We start from the raw sequence: 18,363 nt of genomic DNA on the forward strand, positions 1-18,363 counted from the left end.
TGGCGATATTTTTATTTAATCTGCAGTGTAAATGTCAATAGTAAGAAAGATTACATATTTTGTAAATGAAATAAGTTTATATTTCTCTGCAAAATAAGAGATATGTTGTTTCGCATTGCAATTGAAATAAAAAAATTATAAGTGACTTACAACTGGGTCATCAATCGACGGTTATTAAAATTTAAATAATTATTTTATATACAAATAAAAACCTTTTTATTTAAATTAAATATGATAGCTAAAAGTTCAGAGAATTATTATGTAAAATATATATTCGACTTCTTTTATATATATATATATATATCTTAATAATTATACTAACACAATAATCTTACATTTGCACAATCATTAATTATTTAGAAGACTGTTTATTTATAATCTTTTGAATTTATCTTAACATTATAATATTTTGTAACTATAATTTTATTGAATTTATTGATTTATTTAGGCAGCAAATTATTAAATGATAATGATAAAATTTTAGACAATTGAATCAATCTTACTATGATTAAACATTTTATTAAAATGAAAAATATTTATTTTATATAACATACTTATTTAAATAACTATAAGCTTAAAATTATACGACTATTCTCTTTTTTTCCACACATTTTTGTCAAATTTTCTGTTCTAAAAATGGTTTCTAAATTTTCATTCTCCGTTATTCTAAATACATGTGTATGTAACTCTAAAATAAAATTCTAGTATTTCTTTCCAGATTTACTAGAGTTTGTAAAATGGCTAATAATAAACAGTTTAACCCATATATCAATGTTGATCCTGAAGAAGAAATAGTTATCTCTGGTATTGCCGGGCGATTTCCTAATTCAGACAATATAAAAGAATTTCAGGACAATCTTTTCAATAAAATGGATCTTGGTTCGAGCGATCATCAACGTTGGACAAACTGTAATAATAATACTTTTTTTCAAAACTTTATTAAAATGAAATTTATGTTTAGTAGAAAGATAATTATATCTTGTAAAATATGTATATTAACTGTAATAATGAATTTGTAATATCTATATTAATATGTTTATAAATGTAACATATATTAAAATAAAAAAAATACATTTAAAATAATTTGAGAAAATACTGTTAATACTGTTTGTGGAATTTATATTTACATAAATCACTTTCGTTAATACTTTTATAATTATCTTTCTGTGTGATATCAAAATAATTAAGATGTAATGTATCTCTTTAAGAATATTTTAGTACAATTATTATTGACTTAACAATATAACAAGATTATTTTTATTTAAATTATTTTAAATCCTGACAGATATCTACGAAATGCCTCCTCGAATAGGAAAAATCAACAATATACAGAAATTTGACGCAGAATTCTTTAACGTATCGGCCGAAGAAGCTCATGTACTTGATCCTGGATGCAGAATATTATTTGAGCATACTTATGAAGCAATTATTGACGCGGGTGTAAATCCTGCAGAATTACAAGGAACAAACACAAGCGTTATCGTAGCAACAAGTGTTTCTGATACATATTTAGATTTAATATACGAAAAACCGCACGTATGTAATTCACATTAGTTATTTAATAATTTAAGTGAAAAATCGATAAAAGACACATATTTCTTGAAAGTGCATAAATATATTAATACGTATACAAAGATATTGCTAAATATAGATGAAAAAAAATATTTTTTATATGAAAATTATATTGTAATTACTAATAGATTGCTGGATTACCCATTCTTGGAAGCTGTAAAGCTATGACTGCAAACAGAATTTCTTATTGGCTTGGCGTTACTGGACCATCGTATAACATCGATACTGCATGTAGTTCGAGTCATTTTGCTATGGTTGAAGCTTATAGAATGATTCGATCTGGCGTTTGCGATGCGGCTATTGTTGCTAGTGTAAATTTATGCATCCATCCTTTTGTAACTCATCAGTTTTTTCGTCTGGGTATGTGGAAAACAATATTAAGTGTTCATGTTGTTGCGTTGTCAAATGGTATATATATTTATTGATACAATTAACAGGATAACATTATTTAATCAATGTTTGTTTAGTTATTTTGTGAAATCTAATAGTTTCTGTTTTTGAACGATATAATTAAATCGCTTAGATATATTTATCAAAGTTTTCAAATATTTAGTATATTAATGAAGAAATTGTACGTTTATATGGATTAAAACAAACTACTGATATTGTTTTAGGAGTTCTATCTGCTGATGGATACTGTAAACCTTACGATCAAGAAGGTTCTGGTTACATGCGCAGTGATGCGGCTGTAGTAGTATACCTGCAGAAGGCTAAGGATGCAAAAAGAATTTATGCGACTTTTGTGTATGGTAAAACCAACTGCGATGGTTTTAAAGAAGAAGGAATTACCTTTCCATCATTTGAAAAGCAAAAAATGTTACTGAAAGAATTTTATAAAGAATGTGATATTTCGCCTCTTAAGCTATCTTACATGGAAGCTCATGCAACTGGTACTTTAGCCGGCGATCCTGTGGAACTTCGAGCCATCGACGAAGCTATATGCGCTAAAAGAAACTCTCCTCTGTTATTGGGTTCAGTGAAGTCAAATATTGGTCATCCTGAAGCCGTTAGCGGTCATTGTCAAATTGCAAAAGTAAGTTTATAAGAAGATACGATAAAATTAATATATTTATATGATCTAATGCTACAAGTAAGCTTACGCAAGTATTTTTTTATTTAAATATTATTTTTATTATTTATTATAATTATAGAATTTGCAAGACATTATTATTACTATAAAAACTGTATTTATCTGATAAAGGTTATAATAGCAATGGAAACTGGTATAATCGCGCCTACTATACATTTTAAATGTCCACGAAAAGATGTGACTGCTATTATTAAAGGAAGAGTAAAAGTAGTTACTGAACCGACACAATATAAGGGTGGTTATGTCGGTATTAATTCTTTCGGATTTGGTGGTGCTAATTGCCACGTATTACTGAAATCAAATCCGAAAATGAAAGTCAATAATGGAGTAGACGATAATTTACCTAGGCTTGTAGCTATATCTGGACGTACCGAAGAAGCAGTTAAAATTATATTAGATGACGTAAGTACACATTACAATTTATTTTACAAATAATCTAATCTTGGTTGTATTTTCCTCGTATATTTTATTATTGTTATTTAAATTAATAACAAAACTGACTCTTTGTAAAAAAAAACAATATGTAAGAAATGGCAAGTGTTCTACACAAATATAAAGTATATACAATGATAATATATTAAATGCACAATATACGTATAATAACATATTATAATAAAAATAAAAGTATGTAAGAAAAAAAAATTACACAATATAACTTATATATAGTATAAAATAACAATAATATATATAACATTGTAGAAAAGTATATATTAAATAATAAATGCAAAAAATAAAAAATATATTATTACGAAATAAAAGTTAGAAAATATTTAAAAGAATATTTACATTTATGTAAAGAGTTTAAAAAGTCATTAAAATATATTTAATTAAAGTATTGTATATTAAATAAATAGCATTATGCTATTTACAAGTTGACAGTTTCGAATTATTCTTACTTTGCGACCAATTATATTTTATTCATTAATTCATTTATTTCACTTATTAATTAATTCACTTATTTTATAAGAAAGTCTAATAATAATTTTAATTTTAATTTTAATAAAAAAAGGAATTTAACTATATTATTTTAAAAGTGATTTGACAGCTTCGAGAATTCAGAATAAAAAAATAAAATATCCTTAATATGATCTTAACCACTTTCGATCCAAATAAATGTATCTTATTTTATTAAAATTATAAGAAAATTGTCATATACTTACAATTAAATGTCTCTATAGATACAAAGTCGACCTATAGATGTAGAATATATCTCTCTGCTGCATCGTATTCATAGTAGCAATATAAAAGGTCATCCGTACAGAGGATACATAATTATTGGATCTAAAATATTTCATAATGCAATGATTAAAAAAACATGCAACTTAAATACAAAAAGACCGATTTGCTACATATTTTCTGGAATTGGATCTCAAAATCTTAACATGGGCAAGTAAAAATCAAATATCATATATTATAATATAATATATATCAATTGTTAAGATTGAATTGAAGAATCGTTAAGATGTTTGTTTGCAATGTTTAACAATTTTTAAATTAAATACATATGTTAATATTTTTCTATATATGTATATTAGAATATAACAAAATTAACAGTTATCACATTTTCAGTTTGCAAATTTTTATTAAGTAATTCTTTAAAATATATTTATTAGATATAAAAACTATTTTTTAATATATTTTTTTAAATTTATTTTTTTGTTGATGATTGATTTTTTGATAAACTATATTAAATATAATAATAAAATGTAATGTTTTTATTGTAAGAAGCACGGATAAAATAAAAAAGTAGACGTTTTATTTATATAATTTGAATCAATTATCTAGAAATATTGCATTATTTGAAACAATTTATCAATATTATGTAATTATGTAATCATATTCTTTTAAAATTGGTAGGTCGAGCTTTAATGAAATTTCCAGCATTTACTAGAGCAATCCAGAAATGCGACAATGTTTTGAGACCTTATGGTATATTTGTCACAGATATTTTAATAAATGAAGACAAATATATTCTTGACAATGTAATCAACTTATTTGTAGGCCTCACCGGATTACAGGTAAACATATAGGAATAAATAAAATATACTGTGTTTAATTATCTAATTTTTATGAAGTTCTTTATCTTTAAAGATAAAAAAGCTAAAAATTCTTGTAAAAGAATAAAAGTTTTTTTTCAGAAAAGCTTTTCAGATATATATAATTATTTGTAGAAAGTTAAATTTGCAATAATTTATAATATAATTTTATTTAAGAGATAAATATAAAAAGTTGGAATACATAAAAAATTATTATATATATTATGTATTGCAGATTGGAATAGTTGATCTTTTAACAAGCATTGGTATCACTCCAGATATTATAATGGGTCATTCCATTGGCGAATTGATTTGTGGATATGTCGATGGGTGTTTGACGGCCGAAGAAACGATCACATTGGCATATTATGCCGGCTTAGCGTTTTTTAAATCAAAAATAATAGATGGTTTAATGGCTGAAATTAATCTTGATTTTAAAACTTTGAAGAATATATGTCCATCGGATATTGATATAGCTTGTTACAATAGTTTACATAATTTTGTTGTGAGTGGCCCAACAAACTCAGTAAGAACATTTATCGCTAAACTACAGGTTTGTAAACGCTTAAGTAGTATAAATAGAAAAATTTATTTATTCCTATAATTATATTGAATTAATTAAACGATAAAATTTATTTTTATTCAGACTGAAAACATTTCTGTAAAAGAAATTGCCTGTGGACATATACCTTTCCATAGTCGTTACGTCGAGCCTGCAAGAGTTAAACTTTTGGAATATTTGAATCAAATATTGCCACACAAAGCGTCTCCAAGCTCAAAGTGGTTGAATGTGCTTAATGGCTCTTATGGACGGTTTAACTCATCTCTACAGTCATTTTTAGCAAAATATTATACAAACGTTCTGCTAACTCCGGCTTTATTCTCAGAAGCTGTGCGTTTTATTCCAAATGACGCAATGACGATTGAAATAGCGCCGCACGACATTCTGCAATACATCCTTAATGATTCCTTAGAAACAACAGTGACAAATGTCGCGCTTTATAAATTTTCTCACAAACCAAATATTGAAATATTCTTACACGGAATTGGAAAACTTTATAATGCAGGATTACAACCGCAGATTGCAAATTTATATCCACAAGTAAAGTTTCCTGTAAGTCCTGGTACACCGATGATTTCTCATCTTATAAGGTAAATTTTATTCAATATAACATAAGATTCAAAGTCATGTTTATTGTAATGAAAAATTCGTGGAATTTTCAAATACAGAAAATTAAATTGCATTATTTTAATTAACAAGAGTAAATGCATGGCTAGCGTTCTTAAATGTTGCTGGATTATTGGCATTTTATAGATGGGATCATTCTAAAGAGTGGTATACATACCGATATGTTGGACAAAGAAAACTTGATGTTCGAGAAGTAATTGTTTCTGTTAATTTATTAGAGGAAGAATTTATGTATATGACCGGACATGTCATTAATGGAAAAACTGTATTACCGGCTACAGGATATCTTTTACTTATATGGCAGATGATCAGTTGGTTGAAAAAAATAAATTATCTCGATATTGCAATTGTATTTGAAAATGTCAATTTTCTACGTTCTACGGTTTTGTCAAAAGAAAATCAAGTTAATTTAACTCTTATGCTTCAGAAAGGTTAGTAAGTTGTACAATTAAAATAATTTTGCTAATTAGATACATATAAAAAGAATACAAAAGTTTTACATAAAATATAAATAAACAAAAAAATTTAGTTGAGCAAAATAAATTAAATCTTAATAAATAAAGCAGTTTGTTAATAAAACAGTAGATTTAGCAGAAAGATTATACTACAATTTAATTTTAATTTTTATTATTTTAGTTAATGTTTTGCTTTAATTTTTTTCTGACAAACTTAATATATTTATGCTATTATTTTGTTATATTACATACGGTAGGTCCTACATTAAAATTGTTGCTTTTACTCTTTTAAACTAATCAGTGAAAATTGTACTGATTAAAACAGCAATAAGATTTAATCAAAAATTTGTAAGTATTCCATTGATCTTCAATGAAAATTCTTACATTTTATTTTTTTGTCTTATTTGCTTATGACTAAGATTTTATTGAAAAGTTATTATTAATTCATTATTATTAATTCTTCTCATTGCCAGTGAAATATAAGTTTTCAACATATTATACTAAAATTTTTTTTACAAATAATACACTAATAATACACTAATTCTTTTTATTATATACTTTAATACATAATATATATATATATTTTATAAAATATTTATAATAAATATTCTGCAGAATTTGTTTTCGATACATTTAATTATCTAAATAAAATTGTATATCCAAATTTGAGAAAAATTAAATCATGTAATGGGACATCTCACATTTTGAAGAGTTTAGTGTAAAATCTCGAAAGATTGCGATTTATAGATTTTATAATTCACTGATACTGTTACGGAAAGTATTGGTTTAAGTGTTTGATGAAAATGTGTATTACATCTGCCGTATACTTAATCATTAATGCTGCAAATATTTTCATTTATTTTTATTATTTACTGCAAATTGTATGCATAATTAGTGTTAATTATTTTTTTTTATGGTAGAAAATTGGTTAATTCATTCCTTAGAATCTCATTATAGAACAAAGTATAAATTCTTTTTTCTAAAATATATTTAAGAGAAATTAATAATTGATATGATATTCTTATAGAGAGTGGGAAATTCGAAATAATTGAAGGAGATAATGCTGTTGTTACTGGAACAGTACGAACTCCCGTTAATATTGATGATGAGAAAATATGTACTACAGTTATTGATCGAAATGACAATGACAAAGAAGAGATGACTACGAAAGATATCTATAAAGAATTGAAACTTCGTGGTTATCAATATACCGGCGAATTTCGTGGATTAAAAAGTGCGTCAATCACGGGAAAGAATGGTCATATCGCCTGGACTGACAACTGGGTAACATTTATGGACAGCATGTTACAGATGATGATTTTAGGGCAGAATTCGAGAAGTCTCTTTGTACCAACAAGAATTCGGAAAGCAGTAATCGATCCAAAATCTCATATAGAATATATTGAAAAAATTTCAAATGGAGAAAAACGTAAGTTAACAGTATCATAAATAGACACAATATTCAACTTAACATTATTATTTTTTGAGAAATATATATTTAATATGTTACTGTGCTCTATTGCAGAAGTTCTAGTACAAAATTATAAGCATTTAGATATTTTGATATCTGGAGGAATAGAAATAGGTGGTATTATAGCTACAGCTATATCTCGTCGACAAAATGTAGTCAGTTCTGTTTTGGAAGAATACAAATTTGTTGCTCATCGAGATTTAAATGTGATGTTTCTGCAAGATGCAATAAGAATGTCGATGCACATTGCGCTTGAATGTTACAATATGATAAACGTAAAAATCATCGAATTTATCGAAAATAGCGATCAAATGACGCCGGAGAATTTAAATTCTTTACATGTTCATAAAGTTTTAGATGACTTACCGCAAATTTGTTATGATATTAAATTAATAGTAGCCAACGAACGATTTAAAAATATTTCTTTACCTGATAATGTTTCTATAGTAGAATATGATAAACTGACAAAAAATGAAAATTGTTTAATGGTCATTGGTTTCGGAATTTTAACAAAAAATAGGAACGAATTATATGAACAATTATTATCGGTCATGATGCCGAAGGGCTTTCTTCTGACATTGGAAGAGTTGGATGCTACTTACGACTACTCATGTCTGGATAAGTATGGATTAAAAGTAGTTTTAGAGAAACGCACCAACGATAAGACAATTATATTATTAAGAAAAATACAAGATATTAAGGGAAATCAGCAGATTGTGCACGTGAACAATTATGAATTCTCGTGGATAGATAAACTTCAATCACTCATGAACGTAGAAAACGAGGCTACAAATACGATTATAGTCGTTGCAGAAGGAGACTTCGAATGCGGGCTAATCGGTCTTGTGAATTGTTTGCGAAAAGAACCGGGCGGTGAAATGATTAGAGGTGTATTTATTCAGGATAAGGATGTGCCTACTTTTTCATTGCAAGACTCGTTATACATGAAACAGCTACAACTGGATATACCCATCAATATTATACGTTCCGGTAACATTTGGGGATCTTACAGGCATTTTCCAGTACCTTTATTAGAACCAAAATACGTAAAAAGTGCTCATGTTTCTCAATTGGTACGTTAAGAAGATTTGGTACATATTTAAGAAAAATTGAAATAATGATTTGTGATATTTTTATAAATTAAGTAATTATTTATTTTAATATGACTAAAATACTTTGTTATATTTATATATTCCAGATACGAGGTGATCTGAGCACTCTTTGTTGGGTGCAAAGCAGGATATCTTCCCTTAACAATAATGAAGAAGATCTAATAAGAATAGTCTATGGATCTATTAATTTTAGAGATATCATGACAGCTAGCGGCAAACTTATTTCGACTTCCTTCGAATCTATCGCGTTCGATCGAAATGGTAGTTCTTTAATCGGAATGGAATTTGTTGGTTTTAATAAAAATGGACAAAGAATAATGGGATTGTGTTCAAATGAGTAAGATAACGATACATACACAGAGTCATAATTAATTTATATTTTTAACAAATTTTTAATAAAATTTTAAAATCAATTTTTATATTACATTTTATATTAAATTTTTTAAATTATAAATATTTTTAATAAAATAAGAAATAAAAGAATTGTAATATTTTATATTGTTATATTTTATATGCTTTTTTTACTTTTATTATGTACGGAATATCATTAAAAATAGAAAAAACTTTTAACTTAATTTTAATATAATCATAAATACTATATAAATACTTTATATTAATTATTTTTTTAAATTATTGTTTTTAGGGCAATAGCAAATGTTCGTGCAGCTGATAAATATCTCAGCTGGATCATACCTGACGAGTGGACGATGGAAGACGCAGCCACGGTTCCTTGCGTATATAGCACGTGCTATTACGCTTTGTATTTGAGAGGTCAAATGAAGAAAGGCGACAAAGTGTTAATTCATTCTGGTACGGGAGGGGTTGGTCAAGCAGCGATTTATCTCGCGCTTCACGAAGGTTGCGAAATATTTACAACGGTTGGGAGTGTCGAGAAACGAAACTTTATAAGAGAAACATTTCCCTTTATTCCCGAAGATCATATCGGGAACTCTCGAGACACGAGTTTTGAACAAATGATTTTCCAGAAAACGGAAGGTCGCGGAGTGGATATCGTATTAAATTCTTTAGCTGAAGAGAAACTGCAAGCATCTATTCGTTGCTTAGCAAAGGGTGGACGTTTCCTAGAAATTGGAAAGTTTGATATGATTTCCAATAATCCTTTAGACGTATTTGCATTTTCCAAGGGTATTAGTTTCCATGGTATTTTGTTAGATAAATTATTTTCTGCAAAAGCAGAGAGTAAGATAATATTGTCGAATTTAATAATAGAAGGTTTAAAGAAAACCGCTATCAAACCGTTAAGCAGAAAAGTTTTTGAAAGGGATGAAGTGGAAGCTGCGTTTAGATATATGGCTGCTGGAAAACATATTGGCAAGGTATGAATATTTTCCAATATACACATACCTAAAATGAACAGAATAATTAGAGTATTAAATTCTCAAAAAATACACATAGTTTTTTATGTTTTGCATTATCTTTATTACACATGAAAAAATCGTTTTTTATGTTTATATGTTAAAACTTGAACATTTCTATAGTAAGACTATTTTTATTTCCTTGATTTAATTGTTAAATTTTTCATTTCTTCTTATATTAAATCTTATAAATACTTTATCTCTTTTATCTCTACTCTTGTTTTTCCCTTTTGAAAGAGATGAGTTTTGATTTATTAATGTTTATAAATCAATCGTTTTTAAATATTTTTTAACACTTTTTACATAACTTCCTTCATTTCTTCTTCGCTCTTTTCTAATATTACTATATTATCAGCATATCAAAAGCCAGCAAACAAAATTTGCAATCTCCCATTGTTACATGTTACGTTTCTAATTTGATTTTTGTTTATTTTTATTTTTATTTTTATTTTAAATTGAATACTGTTAACAATCATAAATCTTAATTGTTTTTCTCGTAAGTCCAAAACTTCTGTTACTATTTATTTTTGCGTTTCTTTGTATGTTTATTTTATTTTTTTCAACAGCTCTATTTTTATTTCCCTTTTTTTTTGAGATCTCTTATTTTCGATTATATCACAAAGACTTAAAAAAAAAATTAACCAGTTCCTTTTTTTCACATGTTGCATTTTCTTAATTATGCTGTAGTACATGTACGGGTGCTTCAACATACAGATCAGTAAATTGGGTTGCCTATCTAACGATCGGCAGGGGCATGTTTTATCGACCTCGCATAATCGAAAATTAATAATATTCAGGGGATCAATTACGTAATTTTTTCTTTATGAAAAGTGAAAAAATTACATGATTGATACCTTAAATGCAAATCCGGTAATGAATGAGAAAACTGAAATCGGCATTTAACATACAGTATAATTGTAATATTTAATAATATAAATAAAATAACATACACATAGAAAATTTTACATTAAAAATAACTATGGTATGAAGTAACTGGTGGACCATTAAGAACATTCCAAGTTAAAATCCTATGTAAAACTGTAAAAATTGACGTAATTAATGTAATTTTTACGTAAATTACGTCAATTTTTACAGATTTACACAGCATTTTAACTTGAAATGTTCTTAATAGTCCACAGTTACTACATACCATAGTAATTTTTAATATAAAATTTTCTCTGTGTAGATAACACAATTAAAATATAATAACACAGATAAAATAGGAAATAAGTTGGGTTGCTTATCTGACTTACTGATCTGTATGTTGCAGAAATAGCCTGTACAAGAGTTACATACATATATTATGCATGTTTCCTTTTTACATATGTTTGAAAAACTCTTTCTTTTTAAAGCTCTCTCTTTATTGACTTATTTAAATTTAAAAAAATTTTTTTTTATATACAGCCACACTTTATTTAACAGTTTATTCATTTTTACAATCTTTCTCTATCTAAAATTTTTATTTTTTCTAAAAGTTTCTTTTCTTTTACATTCTCTTTTTTCTTGATTTTAAAATATAATATAATTTGCATATCAATATTATTTGCAGATAATAATAAAAGTTCATAAAGAAGATGAACCCTTGGATACGCCTATACTTGCACATCCCCGATTCTACTGCCTGGAACACAAATGCTACATCGTTTTAGGTGGTTTAGGTGGTTTCGGTCTAGAATTAATTGACTGGTTAATTATACGGGGTGCAAAAAATCTAGTAGTAACTTCGCGAACTGAGATAAAAAATGGTTATCAGCGCTCAAGAATAACATTATGGCAATCTTATGGTGTGAACATACAAATTGTTACAACGGCTGATACTTCGAAATACGAAGACTGTAAATCTATATTAAAATTTGCCGAAGAACAAGGTCCTGTGGATGCTATATTCAATCTCGCAGTTTTGTTAAAAGATAATATATTCAAGAATCAATCCCCACAAACATTCGAAGATTCCTTTGTGTCAAAGGCATGGACGACGAAAAATATGGACAAATTATCGAGAACAATTTGCTCTCAACTTCGACATTTTGTCGTTTTCTCTTCCGTTTCATGCGGACGAGGTAACGCAGGCCAAACAAATTACGGAATGGCAAATTCCATAATGGAAAGAATTTGTGAGAGAAGAATGAAAAAAGGTTTACATGGTTTGGCTATACAATGGGGCGCTATTGGTGATGTTGGGCTTGTCGCAGATATGCAAGAAGACGACAAAGAACTTGTTATCGGAGGTACATTGCAACAAAGTATATCTTCCTGCTTGGACACATTAGAAGTATTCTTGCTACAAGATCGGTCAGTCGTAAGCAGCATGGTTGTTGCTGAAAAAAAGAAGGGTTCTGGCCAAGCATCGAATCCATTTGAAGCGGTTGCAAACATTATGGGTGAGTTTATAATCAAATATTATGTAAAAGGTGACAAAACATTTATACAAAATAAATTTTTATTTAATAACGTTATTAAAAGTACATTACATTGAAAGAACCAAGTGAATTGAAGATATTGCAAAAATATAAATTTTAGTAATTATATTATATTAAAATTGGATCCGTTTAAAAGAGAAAAAATCACAATCTAAATATGTAATTTTTTCTCTAATTTTTAAAATAGGATTGAAAGATTCAAAAATAGTAGCGCCAAACATATCGTTGGCTGAACTTGGGATGGATTCAATGATGGCAGTGGAAATTAAACAGACGTTGGAGAGGGAATTCGATATTTTATTGACAGCACAAGATATTCGAAATCTCAATTTTGCAAAACTTAAAGAAATGACAAATACAAACGAGGATCAGATAGAACAAGAAGATATGTACGATGCTGATACAAATGATTTGGACGGTTTAAAAATATTGACTCGAAGACTTAACGATTCAGACTTGAGTCCAGATATTTATGTAGAACTCTCTACAAAGAATGAAGTTACTGGAAGCGAAATATTCTTTATACCAGGAGTTGACGGCTCTGCGAGCGTATATAAATTGATAGAATCGAAAATTAAATCCTCGGCTACGTGTTTGCAACACGGTGTACTTAATATGCCGGGTGTTACTCGTTCAATAATGAAATCAGCAGCATTTCTTCTGCCTGTACGAAGTTATAAAATAACCTATTTGAATCTATTTATTAAAACTGCTATGTATTTAAACAATAGTGTTTAATTATACAGTTATGGTCAAAAGTATTAGGCACCCTTAAATTTTCCGTATTTCTTATTTTGTTAATAATATATTAATCTAAAAAAGATAAAAATTTTTTAAAAATTATCAGTAGCACTTTAAAGCTGAAATTTCAAGCTTTAAAATGTTTTTTTAATTTTTCGTCTGCGATAATTTTTCGTCGAGTATCGACAACATGTCTGAAAAAGACAGATTTAGTTTCAAAATTATGTATCTCGGAAACAAAACAATATTCTTTTTTAAAGCACAAAAGAAGGAAAATACAAAATTTTTTTAATGTACTGGTAACGCATTAAAGTTGCTATTGGTAATTTAAAAAATTTTTATATTTTCCTTGTTCTGTGGTTTAAAAAAGGATATTGTTTTGTTTTTTTTTAATTTTATTGTATTTTCGACACTCTGCAACTCGGCAAAAAAATTTAAGTCAAGTTCCATAAACTACAACATTTTGGGTACAAAATGCTTTGTTTTAAACTTTCCTACAATTTTTTTTGGCCGAGATACATAATTTTGAAACTAAATCTGTATTTTTCAGACATGTTGTCGATACTGGGAGAAAAATTAAAAAAACATTTTAAAGCTTGAAATTTCAGCTTTAAAAAAGCTTTAAAAAAGTGCTATCGATAGTTTTCAAAAATTTTTAAATATTTTTAAGAAAATTTAAGGATGTCTAATACTTTTGACCATGGCTATATATACGTGCGTGCATGCACCTTTTTTACATACAGTCTAATAATATGTTTATATTTATTTTTCTAGCACATATTGGAGAAAATGCAAAGTCAAAGGAAATTTTTAATTGTTGGTTATTCATTTGGATCTTTAATCGCCATTGAATTAGTCAGATTATTAGAAGCTAAGAACTTCTCTGGACATTTAATACTTATAGATGGAGCTCCTGATCATATGAAATATTTGGTTGAAAAATTTTTTTATTATACTTCAGAACAAGAGTTACAAAATCGTATTTTACTTCATTTACTTAAAATGTATCTTGACTCTAATAATGAAATGGTAAGTCAATTATTAAAGATACAATATAATTTTTTTACGAAACATATTATGATTTACATAACTGTCTTCAAAAGAAAAAAAATAATATGATTTATATAGTTTAAAATTCGTAGAAAATATATATATATATACACACACACAACAGTGTACTAAATAATAAGAATACAGGTGTAGTAATTTTAGTACACGAGAATATAGTATAAATTGCCATTTCAGATTATTAATATGTGCAATAATACCATATTATTATTTACAGATTGCATTAGAGCTGGATAAGTACAATACGTGGGAGGAGAAATTAGAACTACTTATTGCTCATGTTTCGAAGGATATCGATGTATTAACTGTTGAAAATCAGAAACTTTTGTGTTCGACGTTTTACGATCATATTATCGCTGTACGAGATTATAATATATCTACATTGCCACGTCTTAAATCAGCTATAACATTATTAAAACCCACATTTACATCTGTCACTTTTACTGAAGAGGATTATGGTTTACATAAGGTAAATTTGAAAAACGTTTTTATATGTATATATATATCATTTTTAAGATAATTTTTATAAGAAAAAATGCTTTTAGATTACGGAAAATGCAGTGAAAATTCATTACGTGGAAGGTACTCATATCACAATGATGGAAAATGACAAAATAGCATCGCTTATTAACGGGGCAATGTAAATTAAAAAATATAATTATTAATCACTAAAATGAGGTAAATAGCATTAAAACATAAAAATTTACATATTTTAGTTTTATAATTATTCTTTATATAATAAACTGAAACATAATCGGAATAATGTTCTGATGACTAAATTGCATCTATTATTAAACGAAAAATTAACGAGTCAATAATGTTCTTAATATATTTTTGATATTTTCTTAATATATACTTTTATAAAACAGTTTATGTTTACAAAAAGGAAAAATAAAAAACAAATTAAAAGTATGAAACAAATAAAAAATATTTTAAAAATTAATAATATTTGTAATAAATGTGCAAATTTATTACGTGGAAGTACTTATAATATAATAATTGACAAAATAAAATTATTTATTAACAAAGCATTGTAAATAAAAATAATAAAAAATTTTGTTTCTAAGAAAATAATTTATATTATGTTAATTACATAAAATAAATTCAATAAGCATATGTTTTCTAAGACAAGTTTACAGATATGATTATTTCCTTAAATGTATTTTTATTTCTTTCTTTCTTTGCAAATTTGAACTGTTTTATAAAATTAAATAAAGGAACTGTATGGCTTATCCGAACCGACCGCTATAATTATTGCACTTTATGTTATATGTTAAACAATTATAGATTAAGAACTAAACATAATGTAGACATTTTGGACTCTTTCTTTGGGCTATCCTGAACACAAAATTATTTTACCGTAAAAATTAAAACACTAACAATAAGTCTATCGCTATATAATACACAAACGTCATTCTTTAAAATCATAACTTAAACGCAGTTGGTCAGCCTGTAACGATCGCATACATACATTTAAATGCTGCTATGATTTTATAAATATTTAAATTAACGACGCAATAATTCACACTTTAGTAAGATTGAAATTAAAGTCATTCTATAATTCTTATCTCTCTTTGGCTGATCAATTCCAAAGTGTTCTATATAAGAAGAATATATCGTGTATTTTTTCCACGAAAATCTCTGGTTGTCAAACAAAAGATGCACTTCGAGTTTATATACATATTGTTGTTCCAAATATCCGATATATGTAAATGTAAGATGTCGCGCAATAAATTTGACTGCGATCGATTGCGTTGGGCTAATGAGAGTGGCTCGAAGAAAGAGGTCGAAACGTCCACATTATGTTGATCTTATTAGTGATTTGACATTATTAGTAATCTATAATTGTTTAATGTATAAAATAAAGTCAATGCAATAATTACACCGCTAGCTCAAGTATGCCATTTTTAGTTTTTTTTTTTATTTAATTTGATTTTGAAACAAGCTTGTGTAGGTTTTTTTATTATTGTATTATTTTATAAAACATGTAAACCGTGTAATTAATTCTGTTAACTAAAGAATATGCTTCTTAATAATTACAAAGAAGTTTTACAGAGAAATTTTGAATGTTATTCCACACTGAAAATCATTAATGACGCAGATATTATCAAATAAATTCTTTGGCCTTCACTGACATCTAAAACGCTTTTTATTCGATCTTTTTATGATCTTTTATTTTTATTATATAGATAATCAATTGCATGTTTTCCACTAAATTGTGTAATTTTAATTATATATAGTTACACACACACACACACACACGCATATATATATTCAATAATTTTTACTCAATTTTTTACTTTCTCTTATTATATCTATATTCAAGAAGAAACTGCATTTTAATAAAAAATTTATAAAATATAAGATTTTTTTATTTTTATTTTTAAAGCTTACATTTTATCAAAAGTTTTTTATTCTAATTCAATTATACATTTATTTAAAATTTATAGCTTCTTAAATATTTCTATAAAAGGAAAAACATCAAATCAATCAAAAAATTTGTGAAAAAAATTCAAATAAATAAATCATTAATTTTAATTTAACATTAATAGCTAATGACATATACTCCAGGTAGCAAGCACATGTCATTTTGACGTCGAAAACTGGTCATTTCTGGTTCAATGACGTCACGTGACCAAATAATGTCTAATTTAAAACGTCTTTTTTGTGATGTCTTAAAGACGTTGTAAAAAAATGTCATAATATCGATTCTTAAGTCATTATTATTAATCGCCTAAGTATTACTATTTTTTAATTAAAAACTCATTTAATTTTTTATAATATCTTAAATTATTAAAACAATTTTGTGTATAATTTTGATATTCACAATTCTCTATATCTCATAGTCCTAACATGAATTTCCTCTATAACCTGGGATTTGATTATGACATTTGATCATGAATCTTTTCCTCTAGCGTGAACTCGTGAAAAGTGAAAAGTTTCATTAACGAATTCAATATTTGTGAATAAATTTTTCATTTTTTACGAATTTACGCTAGAGGAAAAGATTCATGATCAAATGTCATTAAAATGTTACTAATAGGCCTAAAATGATTAGGTTGAAAGTCACGTCTTTTTAACGTCTTGAAATGTCCTCATCGGTCTGTGACATTTGTCCGTCATTTTTACGTCATTACATCACATCATATTTGGTTCGAACTGACCATATTTTGACGCCAAAATGTCATCATATGCTTGCTGCCTCGGACTGTCAAGTTCATGATTCTGAATAGTAAAATAATAATAGTAAGATAATAACGAATTTTAACTTTATTTAATTAATCTTAATTTTAATTGTGTTGTTTGTTAAAATAATTAAGAACAAACCAACGTTGCAACGTGCGAAAAAAGTTTAAATATGTATAAGTTTAAATATAATAGATGTAGAATAAAAAATTCGAAAATAGATGCAGTTTATGTCATAATGATCCGTCACTGACCGCAGATAAATTGTCGATAAGATGGAAACTATTGGTGACTATGCGGAAGAACACTTTTTTGGACGATATTTAATAAGCTACATAATACAATAATCTATTAATAGAGAAGACAATGTCGTTTATGCATTATTAGCATTACTTTTTATCTCAAAATAAATTTCTAAATAATACAAAAGTAAGTTTTTTTAATTCTTTATCCCTTGAGCATAACAGATATCAGAAAGCATATTTCATAAGATAGCTAAAATCAATTTTGTGCTGTAAAAGTGGAAAATTATTTCTTTTTTGTTTGCTCCTTAAATGTAAGAGAGGTTTCACACAGTAATAAATAATGCTAATATCTTTATACCGTGTCCCATTAAATATCGTTCTCTCTAGCTATATATCACATAT

General features: G+C 26.8%; 1 protein-coding gene across 1 annotated transcript; it reads left to right on the forward strand.

Annotated features, from left to right (window-relative positions):
- The first annotated feature begins 737 nt into the window (after nt 1–737).
- Nucleotides 738–15,189, forward strand: LOC140673933 (fatty acid synthase-like). Its single transcript, XM_072907194.1, has 19 exons — nt 738–909; nt 1,286–1,536; nt 1,701–1,932; nt 2,187–2,605; nt 2,774–3,064; nt 3,841–4,048; nt 4,520–4,680; nt 4,934–5,251; nt 5,345–5,850; nt 6,014–6,318; nt 7,370–7,771; nt 7,868–8,886; nt 9,012–9,262; nt 9,569–10,262; nt 11,851–12,682; nt 12,909–13,387; nt 14,237–14,491; nt 14,748–14,999; nt 15,076–15,189. Exons 1-19 carry the CDS (start codon nt 738–740, stop codon nt 15,172–15,174), a joined length of 7,146 nt encoding a protein of 2,381 aa, XP_072763295.1. The 3' UTR covers nt 15,175–15,189.
- Nucleotides 15,190–18,363: the final 3,174 nt, after the last annotated feature.

This window comes from Anoplolepis gracilipes, chromosome 15 (assembly GCF_047496725.1).
Source record: "Anoplolepis gracilipes chromosome 15, ASM4749672v1, whole genome shotgun sequence".
Lineage (NCBI taxonomy): Eukaryota > Metazoa > Arthropoda > Insecta > Hymenoptera > Formicidae > Anoplolepis > Anoplolepis gracilipes.

What these genes read in the sequence shown, in the direction of transcription:
- LOC140673933 (XM_072907194.1), top strand. Translation starts at nt 738, where the DNA reads ATGGCTAATAATAAACAGTTTAACCCATATATCAATGTTGATCCTGAA. An exon ending in AATTTCAAATGGAGAAAAAC is followed by an intron (nt 7,772 to 7,867) that starts GTAAGTTAACAG and finishes GCTCTATTGCAG; the next exon opens with AAGTTCTAGTACAAAATTAT. An exon ending in TTGACTCTAATAATGAAATG is followed by an intron (nt 14,492 to 14,747) that starts GTAAGTCAATTA and finishes TATTATTTACAG; the next exon opens with ATTGCATTAGAGCTGGATAA.